This window comes from Chelonoidis abingdonii, chromosome 4 (assembly GCF_003597395.2).
Source record: "Chelonoidis abingdonii isolate Lonesome George chromosome 4, CheloAbing_2.0, whole genome shotgun sequence".
Lineage (NCBI taxonomy): Eukaryota > Metazoa > Chordata > Testudines > Testudinidae > Chelonoidis > Chelonoidis abingdonii.
Window position 1 is genome coordinate 68809112 of NC_133772.1, and position 20273 is coordinate 68829384.

The 20273-nt window shown below is 43.2% G+C and overlaps 1 protein-coding gene across 4 annotated transcripts in view; it reads right to left on the reverse strand.

Annotated features, from left to right (window-relative positions):
- Positions 1-20273, reverse strand: part of SHANK2 (SH3 and multiple ankyrin repeat domains 2) — a 673265-nt gene that overhangs the window by 325600 nt on the left and 327392 nt on the right. For all 4 annotated transcript variants that reach the window (XM_075065249.1, XM_075065248.1, XM_075065253.1 and 1 more), the window contains one exon: positions 14851-14964. In XM_075065249.1, coding sequence (XP_074921350.1) covers positions 14851-14964 — 114 coding nt within the window. The remainder of the gene's footprint in view (positions 1-14850; positions 14965-20273) is intronic.

A 20273-nucleotide genomic window follows, 5' to 3' on the forward strand; every position in this document is an offset into this window, starting at 1 on the left:
TTGTCCATGAAGGCCCCAATTCCTTGCAAAGACATTTATTTTCTTTGTACTTTGGCGGTATTGCGTTCTGACATTGACTTAAGTGACTTTTACTGCCAGGGGGCTATATATCTCACGGCTGGCTAGGTCTAATGTGCTGGCCTCCATTTTACCCCAAGAGCGGTTTAAAGTTACATCACTGTACACATGATTTGCAGCAGGGGCCTTATTCTGTGAATCACACTTCATCCAATTGTATAACTTCCCGGTATGAGTGTTCCGATCGAATTGATATAGAAAAATTCAGCTCTTTCTTTGCGATTTAGGCTTGTCAGATGATTAAATTTACAGAAAAATTGGAATTATGTATCAGAGGTAAATCATGAGGCGTGGAGGAATATATTAAGCTTAGTGGCCAATGTGGACACACGCAATGTAATAAATGGATATAGATTTAAGACTATGAAATTAGATTGCGATTCTACTTAAGCGGGAGTTGAATTCTGAACAGCTTTCCAGGGGAAAATGTGGGGGCAAAACATATCTTGGCTTCAAGACTAGGCTTGAATAAGTTTTCATGGAGGGATGGGGTATGATGGGATGCCTATTTTTGGGCATGGGGGCAATTTTAATGGTATGCTGATTGGGCAAGATTTTTGTGTCAATCATGCAGGTAAAAGGTATGCCCCATTGGTCTATTCATCAGTATGTGATGACTGTTAGATGGTTGTGGATCTGTCGGAGCACACAGAGACTGGAATTCTTTCCTGGTGCTGTGGTAGTTATGGGTAAGTAACCTTGCCCATGCTCAGGGTTTGAACTACGCCATAGTGGGGTGAGAATTTTCCTCGCAGGCAGATGGCAGAGGAGCCCTGGAGGTTTTCGCCATCCTCTAGAGCATGGAGGACGGTCACTTTCTGGAGTTTCTCTGCAGCTTGATGTTTGGTCTTCAAAACCACAATTCAAGGATTCAATAACTCAGATTCATTGTTAGATTTTTAAGGAGTGGATGGGAGGGTGAGATCGTGTGGCCGCTGGTTGCAGGAGTTCAGGAACTAGGGTGAGTGACTATTCCCTTGACTTAAAGTCTTCATGAATCTATAAGACACCACATGGCTTCACCTGAGAGCTACCAAAGACCTGAAAACTCAAAAAGATCATACAAAAATGATGCAACTATGTTAAGTTACAAAGGAATGGTATAAAAAAAACAAGAATTTTAGACTGTGTGGGCCAGGTATAGACAGACAAGTGGATGAGGTAAAAATGTTCTCCAGATCAACTTCTGTTGGTCGTGAAGAGAGAATAGATTTGAGCTTAATTCCCATGCTTCTTCTTCAGGTCTGGAAATGTATCAGAATGTTTCACAGACAACCTACAAATCGTTACAGTTATTTAGGCAGTAGTTTAGTTACCACTATGTAGTGACATTGGAGTTAGTGGCCAGTTAACAAAGCCTCAGTCACAGGATGAAAAGAAAGGTTGGGGGACACGTTTTTAGTTGGGTAAAAGATTTGATAAATAAGCATAAAATCCAGTGTCTTATTCAGCCATGGTTTTAGTGTCTAGCAAGTTAACCATGCCTATCACACACTGTGGCACACCTCACCAGTAACAGCTCATGGGTGATACAATAAAGCACTATGCTCTTACATGAACTCGCATGGAAAAATATAAAGACAACAGCCCCATATCACAGTGGTGAAGGCTTTTTTGCAAAGCAATTACTCTAATCTAACATCTTAGTCTTCATCCTCCATGGAAAACTTGAAGCCACTCTTCAACTCTATGAGCCTGGGACCTGTTGTTACACTATCCCCATCTTCGCATTTTGTTTTTCTTACAGCTTTCCCCATACTCCATTTATTCTCTCTGTGGCCCCCTTCCCCTGCTGTTACAGTTGTTTACCAGGGCCACTGCCTTCTCAAGGGAGGGCCCCTTTAACAAGTTTACCACGGACCATCGCCCTCTTCAAGGGATGGCCACTTGTTGCTAAGTGGGACCACTGCCCTGGTCAAGTGAGTTCCTGTTATTACCTTGTTAAACCTGGGTTCGTGTTTGCCTTTAAAAACCAACATTTTAAAACTAAGATCGAAAGGTCCTGCATTGTCCTGGTTCTGATCTGCAGGTTCGGGTCCTTTCTCCACTGCGTTTTATTTTGAGCATTACCCCGTATTTGAACCCACCCCATGAAAAACGAATTGCTGCCTGAGGATCTCACTGATTATTGAGACCGTACTTTAGCGCTTCTTATGTCTTGCTGCTTTACCTTGCTGCGTCCTTTGTGGCTGGGAGAATCCCTCTGTGAAACTCTTCATCCTTTTATTTTTATTATTTTAGCTGCTGCTCTGTCTCCCCAGACAGACTCAAAGCTCACTCCAAACCCCCACGCCCCACACCTGGTCTGTGTCTCAAAACCTTCCTAAACTCTCTGCGCCTTTGCTGCTAAAATAATTTGTGCTTGCTGCTATTCTGCTCCTGTGGGCTTTGCCTCGGGGCTATCTGCTTGCAGCTTACCACGGCGGCAGCCAGCCATCCATGGCAATACCACTCTGCGCCTCTGTGAACTTCCATAGCATTGAGGTGCACCATAGGTTTGTTTTTTAGTTAATAAGTTATCGTTGTTAAGAATTATAGAGTCTTGTAGTTTCACCTGCCTTGTTCTTTGATGCGCCGGTATTAGATGTAAGCTTGTAGTTTCCTGCCTTTTATAGTTTGCTGTTCTGTTGTGCGTATAGTTGCTTGTTATGTTTGCTTGGATTGTGATATTTGTTGTTTTGCTAGTTTTGGTTAAGATAGATAAGTTTTTTGCGCTCTCCTCGGACTAACTTTGTCTGTTCTTTCCTCTGCTCCAATCCCCCCCGCTGGGCTTCTCGTGTCTCTCTTTACAAACTCTTTGCTGCCACCAACTCCCAAACCCCTTGCTGTTATTCCCTGATATAATTGTCTGTTTTTCTCCGCTCATATCTCCCCCCCGTGCTGCTAAACCTTCCTCTAGCCCATGTCTTACTTGCAGGGCTTCAATGTCTCCTGTTCCACCGGCACTTCTCCTCTCATCAGTTCCACTATCATTCACTCCTCCCGAGCCCCTGGTTCCTTAACCCAGCTTTAGGGAACTCTTGCATACAGCCTCTCACAATTAAGCAGAATTTTCTAGCATTGCATAATTCACTTATCACCCATATGCTCGATATACTTATATTTACATTAATACCATTGGTTACATTTTGTAGTTTATAAGCCACCACACCACTTAATACATTCCTATCCTAATATGACCATTTATATTAGAAGCTAGCGTTATTTTGCCATTTCTTTTTGGTGCGTTTTGCTTCCACATGTATTGGAATTTTCCTTAGTATAAGTGAGTTGTATACTGTCCTGTATCCATATGTGCTGAACCCACCTTACTGTACCCCACTGTTAGAACTGGCCTACACTGTATCAATAAGAAACCCCCCACATCATTGCCTATTGTAAACACCCTATACACCCCATCCCATCGTATTTTATTATTAAATTCCCACCACTTTCTTTTTCCTTTAATAAAGAAATTAATTGGCACCCCACCTGTGTGGTAATTGCTCCCCAAGATCCCATATACCTGCTGGCAGGGACAGGACCTTAAATACATAACTTTGCTAGACACTAAAAATCATGGACTGAGTAGAGACACTGGATTTATAGCTTATTACAACAATCTATAACCCACAAAACATCCACCCAACCTTACCGTCAACCCCCATGAGTAAAGAGATGTTAACTGCCACTTCACCTTGAATGGTTCCTTGGAATTTGTTTTATCTATTTATGCTAAACAATCTGTTCCATCTTCTATTTAGCTGTGGCACTCTGAGTACATTCCCCAGACTTGAAGAAGAGATCTGTATAAGCTCAAAAGCTTGTCTCTCTCACCAACAGAAGTTGGTCCAATAAAAGATATCTCACCCATCCTCTTGCTATCAAAAAACACAAACAAACAAACAAAAGCAAACCCAAACACAAGCATGTAGGGACAAAATTAGAAAACCAATGTACAAATGAGATTAAACTTGCTGGGGACATAAACAGTAAGAAGAAAACATTTTACAAATACACTAGAAGCAAGAAGACAACCAAGGAAAGAGTATGCCCATTATTCAATGAAGAGGGAAAGACAATAGCAGAAAATACAGCAATGGCTGAAGTGTAAAATGCCTTTTTTGTTTCAGTTTTCACCAAGAAAGGTTAGCAGTGATTGGATGAGTAACATAGTACACACATCAGTGTAAATGTGATAGAATCTGAGGGTAAAATAGGGAAAGAATAAGTTCAGAATTAGGGCTTGTCTACACTTACTGGGGGACCAACGAGTGGTGATCAATGCATTGAGAGGTGATTTAGCGGATCTAGTCAAGACCTGCTAAATTGACCACAGATCACTCTCTCGTCAACTCCAGTATACCACCAGATTGAGAAGAGTACAGGGAGTCGATGGGAGAGCATATTGTGGGCCCCACAGGAAGTGGATCTAAGCTACGTTGATTTGAGTTACACTATTCACGTAGGTCAGATATATATCAGTATAACTATGTTGCTCAGGGGTGTGAAAAATCCATACCCCTGCGTGATGTAGTTATAACAACCCAACCCCCCCACATAGAAAGTGCTATGTTGATGGGAGAGCTTCTCCTGCCAACATAGCTTCTGCCTCTCAGGGAGGTGGTTGACTACCATCCGATAGGATTGGTGACAGGAAAAGCTCTCTCACTGGCAAAGTAGTGTCTTCACTAAAGCTTTATTAAGACTTTTGATACGGTTTCATGTGACCCTGTCATTAGTAAACTAGGGAAATAAAGTCTAGGTGAACCCATTGTCAGGTGGGTGCACAACTGGTTGGAAAACCATACTCAGTAATTATCAATAGTTACAGTCAGGGTGGAAGGGCATATCAAGTGGGTCCTGCAGGGATCTGTTCTGGGTCCATTTCTATTCAATATCTTCATAAATGATTTGGATAATGGGATGGAGAATACACTTAAAAGTTTGCAGACAATACCAAGATGGGAGGGATTGAAAGCACTTTGCAGGACAGTATTAGAATTCAAAATGTCTTCACAAACTGGAGAAATGGTATGCAATAAATAGGATAAAATTCACTACGGACAAATGCAAAGTACTTCACTTAGGAAGGAATAAGCAAATGCACAAATATAAAATGAGGAATGACCACCTACGTAGGAGTACTACAGGAAAGGATCCCATTCAATCCTACAGTTCTATGATTCTACAATTAGAACATATTCTTCTCTAATTTATTTGTTTTACAAATTAGCACAAGTTAGACCAATGGAGACATTAGCAACACAATAAATTATTATATGGAAAATCTGTTTGAGAGTGGGATTATTGCTTTAATGATTTAGTTAAATAAATATTTATATAGTGCTTTGAAGATATAATGGTAAAATATTATTCCTAGAGTGTTCACGCAGTGCATAACAGTGATGGTGCTCTTAAACTCTGATTTAGCCTGAAGCATACTGTAACAGGCCAGAAATTGAAGTCTTAACTCCTCACAGGCTTACCTCACTCTGTGATCACCCTCTCTGCCTCATATCTTCTTGGTTTTCTAAGCAGCAGTTCAGAAGGCAGTTCTATACACACACACAAATTTGTGTGATGTTGTATGATTAAAATATGACCATATCTATCATTGTTGCTACCACTGTTACAAAATTGCCACAAATTTTATATGAAATATGTCATTTAAGGTAGCAATGGAAAAGTTACAATCAAATATGATTATCCTGTTTGTACGCCTGTATCATCTTTGTATCTAAAGTTATGAATATTGACTGTGTACCAGTATTTCAAATATGTTTGCTCCTGAGGTAACACACACAAGGTAATTTTCATCCAATCTGGCCAGCACATTATGAATGGACTATTCAAGTTGATGGTCCACTAAAGAATACACAGCTTTCAAAACGGACCATAGAAGAAGCCTGTCCTTGCCCAGTGGGCCTTCCTGTGGATGTTTTAGCCAGAATATGCATAATGGATGCTCCTATGACTCAAACATGCAAAGGCATGTGACCTGATCTGGACTCCATCTTCTTTCTGTAAATTTTCACAAACTAAGACTGAGAGCATCCCTCCACATAGGAGAAGGTATAAAAAGCCCAGGAAGTATCTCCATTTTGCCTCTTTCCTTCTCTGATCTCTGGACTATGGACATCCACTAAAAGGAGCATTCCAACCAATGGGCTGAGGCAGGGGTGAAAGTAACTCCGGACACTTAATGGAAGGGGTGGGGTCTCAGACAGAAGGGGTGGGGCTGGGGCTCAGCATCCCCCTGCCAGCACTTCCAGTAGTGATTTAAAGGGCCCGGGGCTCTGGATGCCACTGCTGCAGCAGCAGCATCTGGAGTTCTGGGCCCTTTTAAATTGCCGACTCCAGCACAGCTGCTCCCTTTGCGCCCCCCACCCGCCGCCCTCAGCAGCTGAGGAGAAGCAAAAGGGGCAGGGATATCAAAGTGCTGCAGGGTCCTTTGCCGTGGCAGCACTTTAACATTGCTGCTGTTCCCCCGACCTCGTCAATGGCCCTGCTGGTAGGGCCACCGATGAGGGTGGGGAGGCACAGCAACGTTAAAGCACTGCTGCAGCAAAGGACCGTCCTGAAAGCACTGCCATGGCAGTGCTTTAACTTCCCTGCTCCCTTTGCCTCCCTTGTTGGCAGCCCTGCCAGTACAGACCCTACCAGCAGGGCTGCCGACGGGGGAGGCAAAAGGGGCAGGGACATTAAAATGCTGCTGTGGCCTGGGTATGGGCCAGTGTAAGTTCTTACCGGTATGCTGTACCGGCCCATACCGGCTCACTTTCACCCCTGGGCTGAGGACATTCTAATCTTTTGGAAGTTACCAAAGACTTTACAAGCCAGCAGTTTATGCTATCGCTACTTCAAACCTGATACAAGAACTCTGCAGTGGTTTTATGTACTTGGTTCCTTTAATCATTTTAACTCTCTCCTCTTTCTTTTCTCTTATAAATAAACCTTTAGATATGAAGGATTGGCAACAGTGTGATTATTGGGTAAGATCTGAGCTATATATTGACCTGACTATGTGGTTGGTCTCTTAGGATTAGAAGAACCTTTTGTTTGATGAAATTGGTTTTAAATAACTACTCATCATTAAGTCTAGTGTTCGAGTGGTGAAACAAGGGCTGGAATACCTAAGAAGACTGCATTTCTAACTTCTTGTTAACCAGCGTAGTGAGACAGAAGTTTACTTTTGTTACAGGATTGCTTTATCACATGGAAGAATAACGAGGAGTTTGGGGTTGGTCTAGCCCATTTGTCCTGAATCTGGTATTCTCAGCTATGACCCACTGAGACATGATGACTTGTCGTCACCCTCTCTGCCTCATACTTTCTTGGTTGTTCTAAGTAGCAGCAGCTCAGAAAGCAATTTTACATATTTTATATTTATGATTACTACCTGCATTTTTGCTGCCATGACAAATGATCCCATACATTAAAGATTACTTTTGAAAATTAGATAAAATGGGAAGGTTAATGGAAAATGTCAAAGCCCAGCCTTATTAGGAGCATGAAAATAGCACACCTGCACTTGGATTTTCTGAGACACTGAAGAATTTGTACTCTTCTATACAGAAGCTAAGTGGACATTGAGTTAAGGGGCAGAAAGAATCATGGAAGGGAAGACACTTGCTTATGTGACTGACTCACTACTACAACAATCCCAGCTCTATTTGAAAAGTATAATGTCCAAAGAGTAGCCTATTGTTTGATCTTATTTTTATATTTCTCTTTAGTTCATATTTATTTTTAGTTTATTTCAGTTCTTTAAGGAATTGTACTGCCCTTTTCCAGCTGATTAGAGACATTCATAAGTGGCTCTTAGCAACCGTGAAAATCAGAGTGAAAACGTTGAGGTGCATCTCAGCTGAGAAGTAGGGATAGCCCAACAATTATACTAATAAAAATGTACGTCTTCCAAGTTAAAAGATATAATTGACATTAAATTCAGATGTATGCTTAAAAACAAAATTCTTGGGCCCACATTTTGTTTCTCAGAAGCCACAGACTTAGATTTGTTTGGGTTATTTTTCATGTTTCCGTCTAAATAAGACTTAATCCTCATATAGTTCCATGATGTTCAGGGGAATTAGATGGATTAGGAGATTATTCAGGGAAAAAAAGAATCTTCATACTTCTAGGTTACACCTATGAACTTAACTCAAGTCGTCATTAGTGAAAGAAAACCACTATACTTTGAGGCATATTAAGTGAACTGTGGAAAACAGGCTGGTAGTCTCAGTTCCAGGGCTGCCCAGACAGGAGGGGGGGGTGTTAAGTGGGGCAATTTGCCACAGGCCCCAAGGCCCACAGGAGCCCCCACAAGAGTTTTTCAGGGCCCCTGGAGCAGGGTCCTTCACTCGCTCCACGGGCCCCAGAAAACTCTTGCGGGGCCGGGCCCCCGGAGCTTCTTCCGCTCCGGGTCTTTGGTGGCAATTCGGCGGCGGAGGGGCCTTCTGCTCGGGACCCACCGCTGAAATGTCCTGAAGACCCGCGGCAGGGGTCCTTCTGCCCCGGGACCCACCATCGAAGACCCCAGGCCCCCTGAATCCTCTGGGAGGCCCTGCTCAGTTCATCTTGCAGTGGACAGGCTTTCACCTCACAAATATTACCATCATAACAGACATTTTTGTTAACTCGCTAGAAAGACCAGTGACTGAATAAGTGCAGATACATCTCTCACCTGTAGAGACTCACTCGATCAGAGATGATTACATTGGCAGGGTTGAGTGGGAAGCATACACTGTTCAATGTTTGACCTGGTGGGTAAGTAAACTGAGGCTTTGCATTACCTATACTGTCAACCCAGTTCATGAGCCATGAATTCACTAGAAGCCCTTTCTCAAACTGCTGTTTGTTATCATAGAGTTGATACTGCAGTCTCAGCTACAGAGGCTTGTCAGAACTGTTGAACATTAGTGCATTGAGCTGCTAAATCAGCTGCTTTTTTGTTGACTGACTTGCCAACACACCTCCAATCTAGTCCCCTTACCCATATCACTGCTCCCAGTCTACCCAGATATGAAAGAATGAAAGATTTTTTTCCATGTTCTAATGTAGGACAGCTCTAAGTTAACACCAATAGCTTATGTAAATATGGTTTAAATCATATTCCTAAGATTTTTTTTTCAAGTCACAAGACTGGTGTACAGTATCCTTGCATGAGATTACTGTGTATAGTGTTTTGACATCCACAAATAATATTCCAAGTGCACATTTTGCTTCTGGTACTATTTAATATCCTTTTGTAGAACAGACCTTTATATACAGATAAAATTGTTTTCAGGACTTTCATAGAAAAAACCCACCACTATTTAATAAACTACCAAGGGTCATATAATATGGAGTAATTTATATACTAAAGGGTCATATATTTTATTGCTTCTGTTGGCCAGGTTCATTGCTCCACCTGTTCTACCCTCCCATCCCCCTCTATTTCAGTGATTCCCTTCAAACCTCACTCCCTTCCCTCATGACAAGGGCTCTTGGTGCCCTCTATCTCCTCCTATCCCCATACCAGGACTCCTATTTGACCTCCATGCCATGTGAGGAGCTCAGTGTGCCCCCTTCTTCCCATGCCAAGGGCTCTGATTCCCCCCCGGGTGCTCTCCCAATTCCTCCTCCTCCTCCCTCTCCCCGCCCGAGGTTGTGTGCCGCCCCTCATTCCAGAAGGTCTGTGTGCCCCCAGTATCCCCTTTCCCCCTCATTCTTATTTCTTTTCTTTCCATCTAAGCCTATTTGGTCCCATGTACATGATGGATGCACAAAGGGGATCTATCTAGCTAAAAGGACCTCCCCTGCCCCTCCATTCAGAGGGGAAGGACCAGAAAAAAAGAAAGAAAAAAAGAAAAAAAAACAGGGATCAGCTGATTCCAGGGACAACAAATGAATAACAGGCATGGGAGTGAAGGTCATAGATTTACACTCAGGGTACCAGAGGGGGACACCAAACAGACCCACTGGGGACAGCACCCACTCCTAGAAAGAGCCCAGAGAGCTAGTGGATGGCACCCAGAGGAACTCTGCCTGGACATGTAAATGGACAAGTGCACAGAATTGAGCCCCACAGTCCAAGTTGCATGACACCTCCACCCCCCACTCCCTGCATCTAACCCCTTCCTCCTTGATTGATACATGGCCAATACCAGGAGAAGGTTGATGAGGAGGTCCCGTGACTTCATGTGGCCATAGATATGGAGTATACGAGACAAATCTTTAGCATGTCAACATTTTATATCATATTGAAATTAAGGGCAGAGCTGAGCTGTGGAGTGTTTTTATGATGAAAGATGTTAAGGGCTCATATCTATCATTTGTTTGATCTTTAGACAATTACAGAGATGGTTGAAGCTCCTGCTGTGTCTGCTAACCAGAGACAAGGGGCTCTGTCTCTCCCCATTTCCAGTTTATGACAGAATTAATTGGGTTCAGCCCATTGACGCCTAGAACATTCTCTGAATGTCTGGAATTGATCAAATGTGCCATCACTAGTTTTGCAACCAGAGAAATGCAATCAAGCTGAGTGTCTGCTTGGTCAACAATTGCTACAGGAATAGAAGGATCTTACTTTTATTGTACCAGTGTTCAAGTTTCCTTCATTGAGAAATGAACTTCCAACTGACCTTATTCAAAGAAGTGGTTCTGGGAACAAGACTGCTTGCCAGAAACTCCTCATTTCTAATTCTAGATCCAATATTGCCTCCCCTACATCCTTCAGAAAGTCACTTAAGCCAAATTTTAAAAAGCATCCACTATTTTGGGTGCCAAACATGAGACACCCACAGTGAAATCTGATTCTTTAGAGGCGCTCAGCAATTGCAGCTTCAACTGAAGTCCCTGCAAGGCCATTATAGCCTGTGTATAAAGCTTAGGTTCAGGAGTCATGAGATGAAGGACAAATCTGAATTTTCATTTTAAAAACATTTTCCAGGTCCCATGATAGTGAAGAAATGTTTAAAAACATGACTCAGGTGTAACCAATGCAGTGACATCTGCCTAAGTGTGCAGATAGTCTGAACCAACAGCTCTATGAGAGGTGAACTGCCTCATGCATTCTCATAAATTTCAAAACCCACTGTTCTGGGGACCCTCGCCAAAACCATAGCACAGGGAGGAAGCAACTGGGAAGAGCCATGTCATGATGTGCATAGAGCCTCAGACCGTGTTAATCTGGGCTAGAGTCATTGAGGACAGTTCTTGCATTGGGGCAGACTTCCAGCTGTGGCACATGAGAGGAAGAAGAAAAAAAAACAGTCACAGGCAGCACTGGTGGTTTCACAATGTCTAGTCCACTCCTATGCAAGGGTCTCAATAGTGATATGGCTGCCCAAGGTGTGAACATGTTGTCTGTAGGAGGGAGATTTTATATCAGCATGGCAAGGACGGTCTGCCCAAACCATTTTATTGAGAATGTAATGTTTAATTGCAGTTTGTTTTTCCACAAATAAGCTCTCTTTCGCTCATCTGTGGCATGCCAGTGACAAGCTATTATTAAACATTATTATCTAAACTTAATGGAGAAGGCAGGTTATTTGAAGAAATGTTCTGAGATCCCATTTATAGAAAAAGCTATGAACAAAATCCGTTACTGTGCGGTTGGATGAAAAAAAGAGTGCTGAATTCTGCAGTGCAATTTGGGACACTGTGAGAATCCGTTTTTCTCTCTAAAGACCTGACATGAAATCTCTGCTCCTTTGCACAGTCTATGGTGTGAGTTCTCACAACTTGTGCAAGTTTGTGACACTTCTTAGCTAATGTCCTTTAAACAGCCAGGGCAGAGTGGAGCCCAGTTGTCCGAACAGCTTCCTGTTCCTGCTGCTAGCATAAGTAGGGTCAAGTGGGCTAATCACCCACTCTGGAACTCCACCAATTGGACCTCAGGGATGGACTTTCCTAGGTCAGCAGTTGCCACCTGGCTGACAGATGGAGGATTAGAATGTGGCCTCTCACATAAATCCTGTGGACTTGGGTTTGAGACCTGTGGATCATTACAAGGGGTTGTCTCTCAAAGGGAGTTAGGCACTCTAAATCTGAGCTGGAGAGAGGCAGCTATCTTTGCTTGGGATTCACAGCTATTAATCCTCTCTTGGAGTTAGGTGCCTAAATCAGGTCACTCCTTTCTCCAGAGAAGTGGTGGTGATGGTACTACCACTGCCCTTATGCCCTATAGCTAAGGATAAGATTTTGTCACGGAAGTCACAGATTCTGTGACTTTCAGAGACCTCTGTGGCAGCTTCAGCCCTGGGGTGGCAGGACCAGAGATATCAGCCAGCAGGGGCCCCGAGCCACCGGACGCCACTGGCCCTGGGGTCCCAAGCTATGGCAGCCGCGGGTGCTGGAGACCTCCCATCCTCCACAGTGGGGCCTGGGCTCTCAATTCTCCCACCCCCCAACCCTACCCATGGGTCTTGGGCTTCAGTTCTCTCTCCCCATCACCATTTATTTTTAGTAAATGTCACAGACAGGTTGTGGTCTTCTGTGAATTTTTGTTTATTGCCCACAACCGGTCGGTTATTTTTACTAAAAAATAACCAATACAAAATCTTAACCTTACCTATAGCTCAATGGCTAGAGTAGTCCCAGATGTGAGAGACCCAGGTTCAAATCCCAACTCTGCCTGATTTGGAGCAAGGGTTAGAACCCAGATTACTTATCTCCCCAGTGACGGCAATAGGGTATTCTGGTATCAATCTTTCTTTCTTTAGATTGGTATCAATCTATCAATCAATCTGTTCCATTTTGCATAAAATGTTTAAATATTAATTGGAGCAGGAACTTAACCTGCAAGCCACTGTGCTTTGAGATCATTCCCACTCACATTCACTCTCCGTCCGAATGAATATTTAAGTATTCTTCGGAGGAGAGTGGCTTCAGAGCCCATTTCGAAGTGCTGTCTAAACCAGTGGTTCCCTAACTTGTTCCACCACTCGTGCAGGGAAAGCCCCTGGCGGGCCGGGCCGGTTTGTGTACCTGCCGCGTCCAGTATGTCCCTCATCCCGCGTCACTTCCAGCAGCTCCCATTGGCCTGGAGCAGCAAACTGCTGCCACTGGGAGCCGCCATTAGTTCAACCTGCAGACCATGGCAGGTACACAAACCGGCCCGGCCCGCCAGGGGCTTTCCCTGCACAAGTGGCAGAACAAGTTTGGGAACCACTGGTCTACACAGCTATTTTTTAGAGTGCTAGTGCAAGCCTGCTTGCCCAACTCTATCGCCCCAGACTGGGAGCTTTACTGTTTCCGGTTGTGTAGATGTACCCTAACTCCTATCGCTGAACCCTCATCCCACCACTTCCTTTACATAGTAAAATAATCAAATCCTACAAGACTCTCAGTTTTCAGCTTTCGTTAATTCTTCAGCAGTCTGGATCAGTGTTTCCTTCTCAAGCCTATCCTGTCTACACAAAGGTGATACTTGAACACAAATTGTGCATGGGCAGACTATAACCATCTGTGAAATACTGATACTTTTTGTATGAATGCCAGTACAAAAATTATATTGTAATGTCTTTACATCCTCAAGAAGTTCTTAATTCACAGGTCAATGATCTAACACACCTTAATAGCTCATTTAGATCATTCCATTGTATCCAGTCCATACATATTAGATCACTAATATACGCTGGAAGTTGTTATAGTTCACAGTGAGCTTTCAATCTGAATATATGAGCATGTCTATATTCCCTTAAAAATAGGGAAAGTAGCTATGATGCATTAGGTGCACTATTCTTTAAATAAACATTGTAGCCAATTTATTTTTGATTCATGAACGCTGTAATACCTGGAACCATAAACTGTGGTTAAATAAAATTGTCTTTGCTTTATTTATGGCACAACCACATAGTAATGGAGAACTCAGTTCTCTGTACAACAGTTAATAGCAGTACAGCAACATGTTTAAGTGGCCTTTGTGCTACGTATCCCTTAGAAGCCACAAAAGCTGCAACTGAACACAATAACAGAAGGATTAAGGTTCTGATCCTGCACTGAGATTACCATGGGCACAGGTCTGCCCAGGCAAAGTTCATTGCAGAATCTGCACCTAAATTTGTTCATTGTTTCTTGCCAAACATCATTTCATAGAATAATTCTGGTTTTAATTTTCAAAAACATTAACCAGCATTTGAAACCTGCAAACTACTAATTTTTTTTTAGATTACTGTATTATTTTAAAAAATACAGCACTCACTCCCCACTTCCTAATTTTTTTTAAAAGTGGTTCCAGTCAAATCCTAAACTTATCCCTAGATTTTTTTAGTTCTATCACTAACTCTGCAAACTAGGGTTTATGAAGATCTTTAGACCCTTAATTATAGCTACATCCTCAAAAAGTTATTAAAGGCTCAAAGTAGTGAAAAGATTTATTATTATAATAAATGGCAATTTAACACATATTTTGTCACTATTCCAATTTGAGATGCCAACAGTTAAATTTCCTTCTAGTGCTTAATCAACCAGCGAGATACTTTTCATACATTATTAGAATATAAAACTACAACATAGTGACCCCTTAAAAATGTCTATAATCATTTCCAACCTGTACTTTACAGGAGAGTGCTTTCTGAAAAAGATTGTTTGGCTTGGACAAAGACCAGGAAAGTTTGATCAATAAACTCATCTTCACCGATCTTTTTTTTTTTTTTTCAATCCAGTGCTCAGCCTTATTTAATTCTTCAATTTCCAGTGTTGCACAATAAGGCCATGTAATATATTCTAATTTAGTCCACCTCAGTGCTCAACTAGACACGTTTCATTTATTACTGTGCAAATTATTGCTGAATTGTATTCGCTTACCTGGTTTGCTTTCGTTTGGTTTACACTGCACTTCCTCAACACAGTCTGCAGGAAACCATCCAACAAGTCCTCGGGTGCTGCCTTCCCAGAATCCACCTTCACCAATGCTTAAAACTAAATACAAAAGAGAAAGACAAATGGAACATTAGCTTTTTCACCGCTTTTCCTCTGGAATAAACTTAAATTCTAAGATTATTTAGACAATGGCACACTAATGAAAATGAACACAGCACAGTAAGCCCAATTCTGCTTCCCAAAACACCTGCACAGGATCCCCTGTATAGGTGATTCTCAGGTATTACTACTGGGGATGGGAGTAGGGAGCCACTGTTGAGACAGAGCTCAAGGTGCACATATGACTCCCAAGGCCACACAATAATCCTTTAAATATACTACTGCATTTCTGCAACACTGATGTTATAAAATCATAAATCTCAGCAACTGGAAAGAATGAGAACTGAAGACGCTGAACTAATAACAAGCTCAGATTTTTGGTAAACTGGGTCTCAAAATTTATTTTTTTAATTACTCATAAATGTTATACTTCCTAAGGAAAAAGGAGAAAGTATTTATATTATACAGTAATGAGTTCTTTAAGATGTATAGTCCCTATGGATGCGCTACATCAGGATGGTCTCTTGATTGGAGATTTTTGTCAGCATGTTCACAGGCCCACACCTGTGCCCTACACACCCTTGTGCTCCGGTATGAGGGTATATAGGGAAGGGCAAACTTGCTACTACTTCAGTTCCTTCTGAGCCTTGAAGTCCAGAGTCAAAGATCCCAAAGCAAAGGGGAAGGAGAGTGGGCAGTGGACCACCCTTCGGGACAACACTCCTCAAAGAATGCTAGTTACTATACAAGCATATGTCTGACGAAGTGGGTATTCACCCATGAAAGTTTATGCTCCAATACATCTGTTAGTCTATAAGGTGACACAGGACTCTTTATCACTTTTTACAGATCCAGACTAACACGGCTACCCCTCTGATACTGTACAAGGAAAGTAAACTCTCCTTTGAGTTACTGGTGCTCCATGTTAGGTGATTTCCAAACAGTACCTCAGATACTGACGAGGGTGTTGAGGAGATTAATTCAGTACAGCCTTGCCAACGTCCAAGATAGGTACATTCTTGGATAAAACTATGGAGTTAGATTGAGCCCTGGGTGAAGTGGCCATTTGTACTAAATGGGTGACACCCCACCAGAGGTCTCATAACATGCCAGGATGCGTCCTGACACCCATTTTGGTACACTTTTGGAGGACACTGGATGCCTTTTCATTCTTTCCGTAAAAGAATTAAAGTCTGGGAGAAGCCCTAAAGGGCTTAGTCCTATCAATGTTGACGAGAATGGCTTCCTCTCTGAGACGTTTGGGGTAAAAAATTGGCAGTTGAATGTCCTGACTGATTTGGAAATCTGAGAAGTCCTTAGGTAGGAAGCGAAAACGGGGATGTAAAGTAACCTTATCACAATAGAACACCATGTATGGTGGACCAGCCATTAGCACTCCTGGTTCTCCCCATCTGGCTGAAGTGATGGTTATGAGGAATGAGGTCTTGAAGCACAAATGAAGAAATTAACAGGTTCCCAAAAGGTTCCTCAAGACACTGAGGACCAAGCTGAGGCCCCCAAGTGGAGTAGGTTCTTTGACATGTAGAAACAGGTTGAACAGAATGAATCTTGCAGCATTAGAGTGAGCGACAACTCACCCTCAGTCGGACAGTGGAACACTGTAATGGCAGCTAAGTGAACCTCAGGTGAGGTCAGCGATAGAGCCATGACTTTTAAATTTAGCATGTAATTGAAAATGCGCGTGAGGAAAGACCCAAGAGGAGATTATGGATCATTGGACAAATCAGCCTCAGAAACGATTTCACCTCTCTAGGTGAATTTTCCTTGTGGCAGGTTTTCAGCTTTCCATTGGCATTGTCTGCACCTCTAGACACCAGTCTCCTTCTATGTCAGAGTGTCATCAAGGAGCCAGCCCTTTAGGTGGAGAGACAAGATGTTGGGGTGAGTTTTGGTGCCGGATTCCTGGGTCAGGAGGTCTGCTGTCAGAGGAAGGCAAAGAGCTCATCGCAGGAACTGTGTTGGCCAGACCTAGGTGGCCATGATAGTGTTCTAAGGATGGACACCCATCTCTCATTTCAGCTTGTTCAGGAACTTAAGGAGCAATGGCATTAGAGAGTAAGCATAAAGCCAGACACAAGGCCAAGAGGAGCATCTCCCAGTGACTTGGAAGGATGCCCTCCCCTCAAGCAGAAATGCCGGCACTTCCTGTTGAACAGTATCACAAAAAGATTTATCTTTGAGGAGCCCCTGGTGAGACAAATTTCCTGAAATACTGTGTTGTTCTGTGGTCTTCACGGAAAACCCTGCTCAGGGAGTCAGCTGCAGTGTTCCGTAACCACAGTAGGTGAACCTTTGAGATTTCTATGACGTGAGATATGCTCCAATTCCATAGTTTTATGGACTCTGTGCATAAGGACTGAGATCTTGCTCCCCTTGGTCTTTTATATAATGTATTGCAGCCCTGTTGTCCAGCATTACTTTGACCAGGTGACCTCTGATGCTGGGTAGGCAATGACAGCATGCATACCCAAGTACTCTGAGATCCAGAATGCTGATACAGAGGAATAACAGTGCTGAGGGTCCATTTGCCTTGACCTGAAAATTCTTGGAAATGGGTGCCCCAACCTAGCAGAGAGGGGTTTGTGCTGATATTTGTGGGGGCGGGGGAAGAGAGGCAAACACCGAACTTCCACACAGGCCTTTTGAAGATCCTTCCTCCAGTCAAGGGACTCAAGAATTCTCCAAGGTATTGCCACTGGTTTGAACAGCTTGTGCTTGGCCGGGATGTAGATATGTCTGTGCCATGCTTGGAGACACCGAGAGCATAGCCCTGCAAGGGATGTTATGAATGTACAGGCTGCCATGTGGCCCAGGAGTTGAAGTCATATCCCTGCTGTAGTTTGAAGGTTCCGCTGTAGTTTGCAAATGAAGATGGACATCATAGAAAACCAGTCCATAGGCGAGTACTCTCTGCCAAGTGTGGTGTCCAGGGTGGCTGCAACAGATTCTATTCATTGTATAGGTGCGAAAGCAGATTGCTCCATGCTGAGTTGGAGGCCCAGAGTGTGGAACAGGGATAGAGCCTTGTTGGTTGTGAGCTATACCTTGAGAAAGGAGCAAGATCCAGTTGCTGAGACAGGGGGAGACAATTATTCCCATCTGATGAAGATGGACTGCAATGGCTGATTGGACTTTTGTCAAGATCCTCAGGACAGATGAAAGGGCAAAGGTCAGGACATGGCACTGATAGGGGTCTTTGCCAATGATGAATCATGGGAGTTATCTGCGGAAAGGCTGCATAGATATATGAAAGTATGCATCCTGGAGGTCAAGGGCAACGAACCAGTCTCCTAGATCCCAAAATGGAATTATCACTGCCAAAGTTATCATCCTGAACCACTGACTGAGGACAAAGATTTTTAAAATCCTGAGATCCAGAGTCAGTCTCCATCCTCCTTTTCTCTGGGGAATCATAAAGTAGAACTCTTTTCCAATGAAGAATAGGAGAGAATATAACTCCTGGTTAAGAGACAATTGTGACAAGGGTCCCAGAAGAGGAGTGTGGAAGGGGAGTAAGAGGGATGGATGGAAGTGAACTGGATGGAATTGAAACTACATCTAGGTTTCATCTGTCAGAGGTGATGAGCTCCCAGGAAGGAGAAAATGGGAGAGGCAGACTGCATAATGTTGATGAAGAATGGGTTGGTGCAGCAAAGGATCCAGGTTGATGAGTCCCTAAACCAATGCATCAAAAATGGTTACTTAGAAGAAGTCATTGACTGATGTCACTGTGGAAGATGACCCTTTCTTAGGGAATATGATCTGTTTCTGGGTGGTTCAGTCTGTCTCGTGGAGGTTTGGTAGTGGACAGAGGGAGACTGTTGAGCAGTTTGTGACTGACTGTATTTTCTCTTTGTTGAAGATATATAGATGCCAAGAGATTGCTGAATTGTTCTGTCTTTGAGAGAGTGGAGGGATCACTCCATGACAACACTGAAGAGCTTAACCTTTCAAATGGAAGATCCTCCATGGTATTCTGTACTTCCCTAGGCAGGCCACAGGATTGGAGCCATGACACAACACAGCACATGACTACAGCAATTGCCACAGAATTCAAAGCTGTGTCCTCTGCTTCAAGGGAAGCCTGAAAGAAAGTCTAAGTGATCATCTGGCCTTCTGTGATGAGAGCTTGAAATGTCTCCCTCTAGTCTTGAGACAAATAATCAATAAAATGAGAGAATTTCACGTAATTTGAGAAGTCATATTTTACCATCAAAGCCTGATAGTTAATAACTGGGAATTGTAGAGTGGCTGAAGAATAACTCTAACAAATGAGAAGGTCCAGGCACCTAAGCTCCTTGTTGGAGAGGCCTGATCTAGACCAATACTGTCCATTTCTTTTGCTGACAGAATTAATGACCAAAGAGTTAAGGTTAGCCCATTTGGAAGTGGGTGTGATGGTCACTGGTGTTTGCCACACCGTGTCAGCTAGTGACAATAAGGCTTCATTAATGGATAATGCAATCATGACTTGAGAAGTGATCTGGAGGATGTCCAGCAAGGAGTGTTGAGGTTCTTGCATTTCCTCCAATGGAATCTGCAAGGCCTCTGCCATTCTGAATGGCCTTGAAGTCATCTGTGCAGGATGGCAAGAGGCACATACGTGCCTCATCTGGTGAGAAGGAGAATTTATTGGATGATAGTGACTCTTCTACATCTAGCTCTTGCTCTTCTGGAGGTTCTTCCTGAGTAAGAGGGTCATGACCCATCAGTGGCTATTGGTCTTGAAGGGTCCTTTTACACAGCAATACCATGTAGAACTGTTTTCCATAGGGAACCCAAGGATTCCAGAAAGCCCACTGTGATGGGGCATAACCAAAAGGGGTCGGACCCCAGGGTGCTCCTGCCAGGGCTGATGAATCAGGTGTCTACTGTGGGTGGTCTCATTCTCAGGATGTACCTCAAGGGAGGGAGGCTGAAATAGGAAGGTGATGGAATCCTGGATGGATGCAGAGGAAACATCGTTTCCTATGTCAAGTGAAGGAGCTACAGATGTTAGTACCAGAGGCCAAGGAGAGAGTGGTATTGGAGTCTGCGTCTTCATGAGATGGTGTGGTAGCACCAGAGGTTAGGCTGGCTCCAGAGCAAATGTTGGTAGCTATTGGAAAATTTAGCAGAGGGAATTCATATTTTTCCAGGATATGAAGATCTGCATGGGAGAGGAACCTGAATGATGCTGGTGACTTTGGGTATTGTTCCTTGGGAGTAAACATGTTGAACAATACTGGGGGTGGTAGTGATGAGCAATCTGTGCATTCCTTGCTGTGACTCTGTGAGGTCAGTAGAGA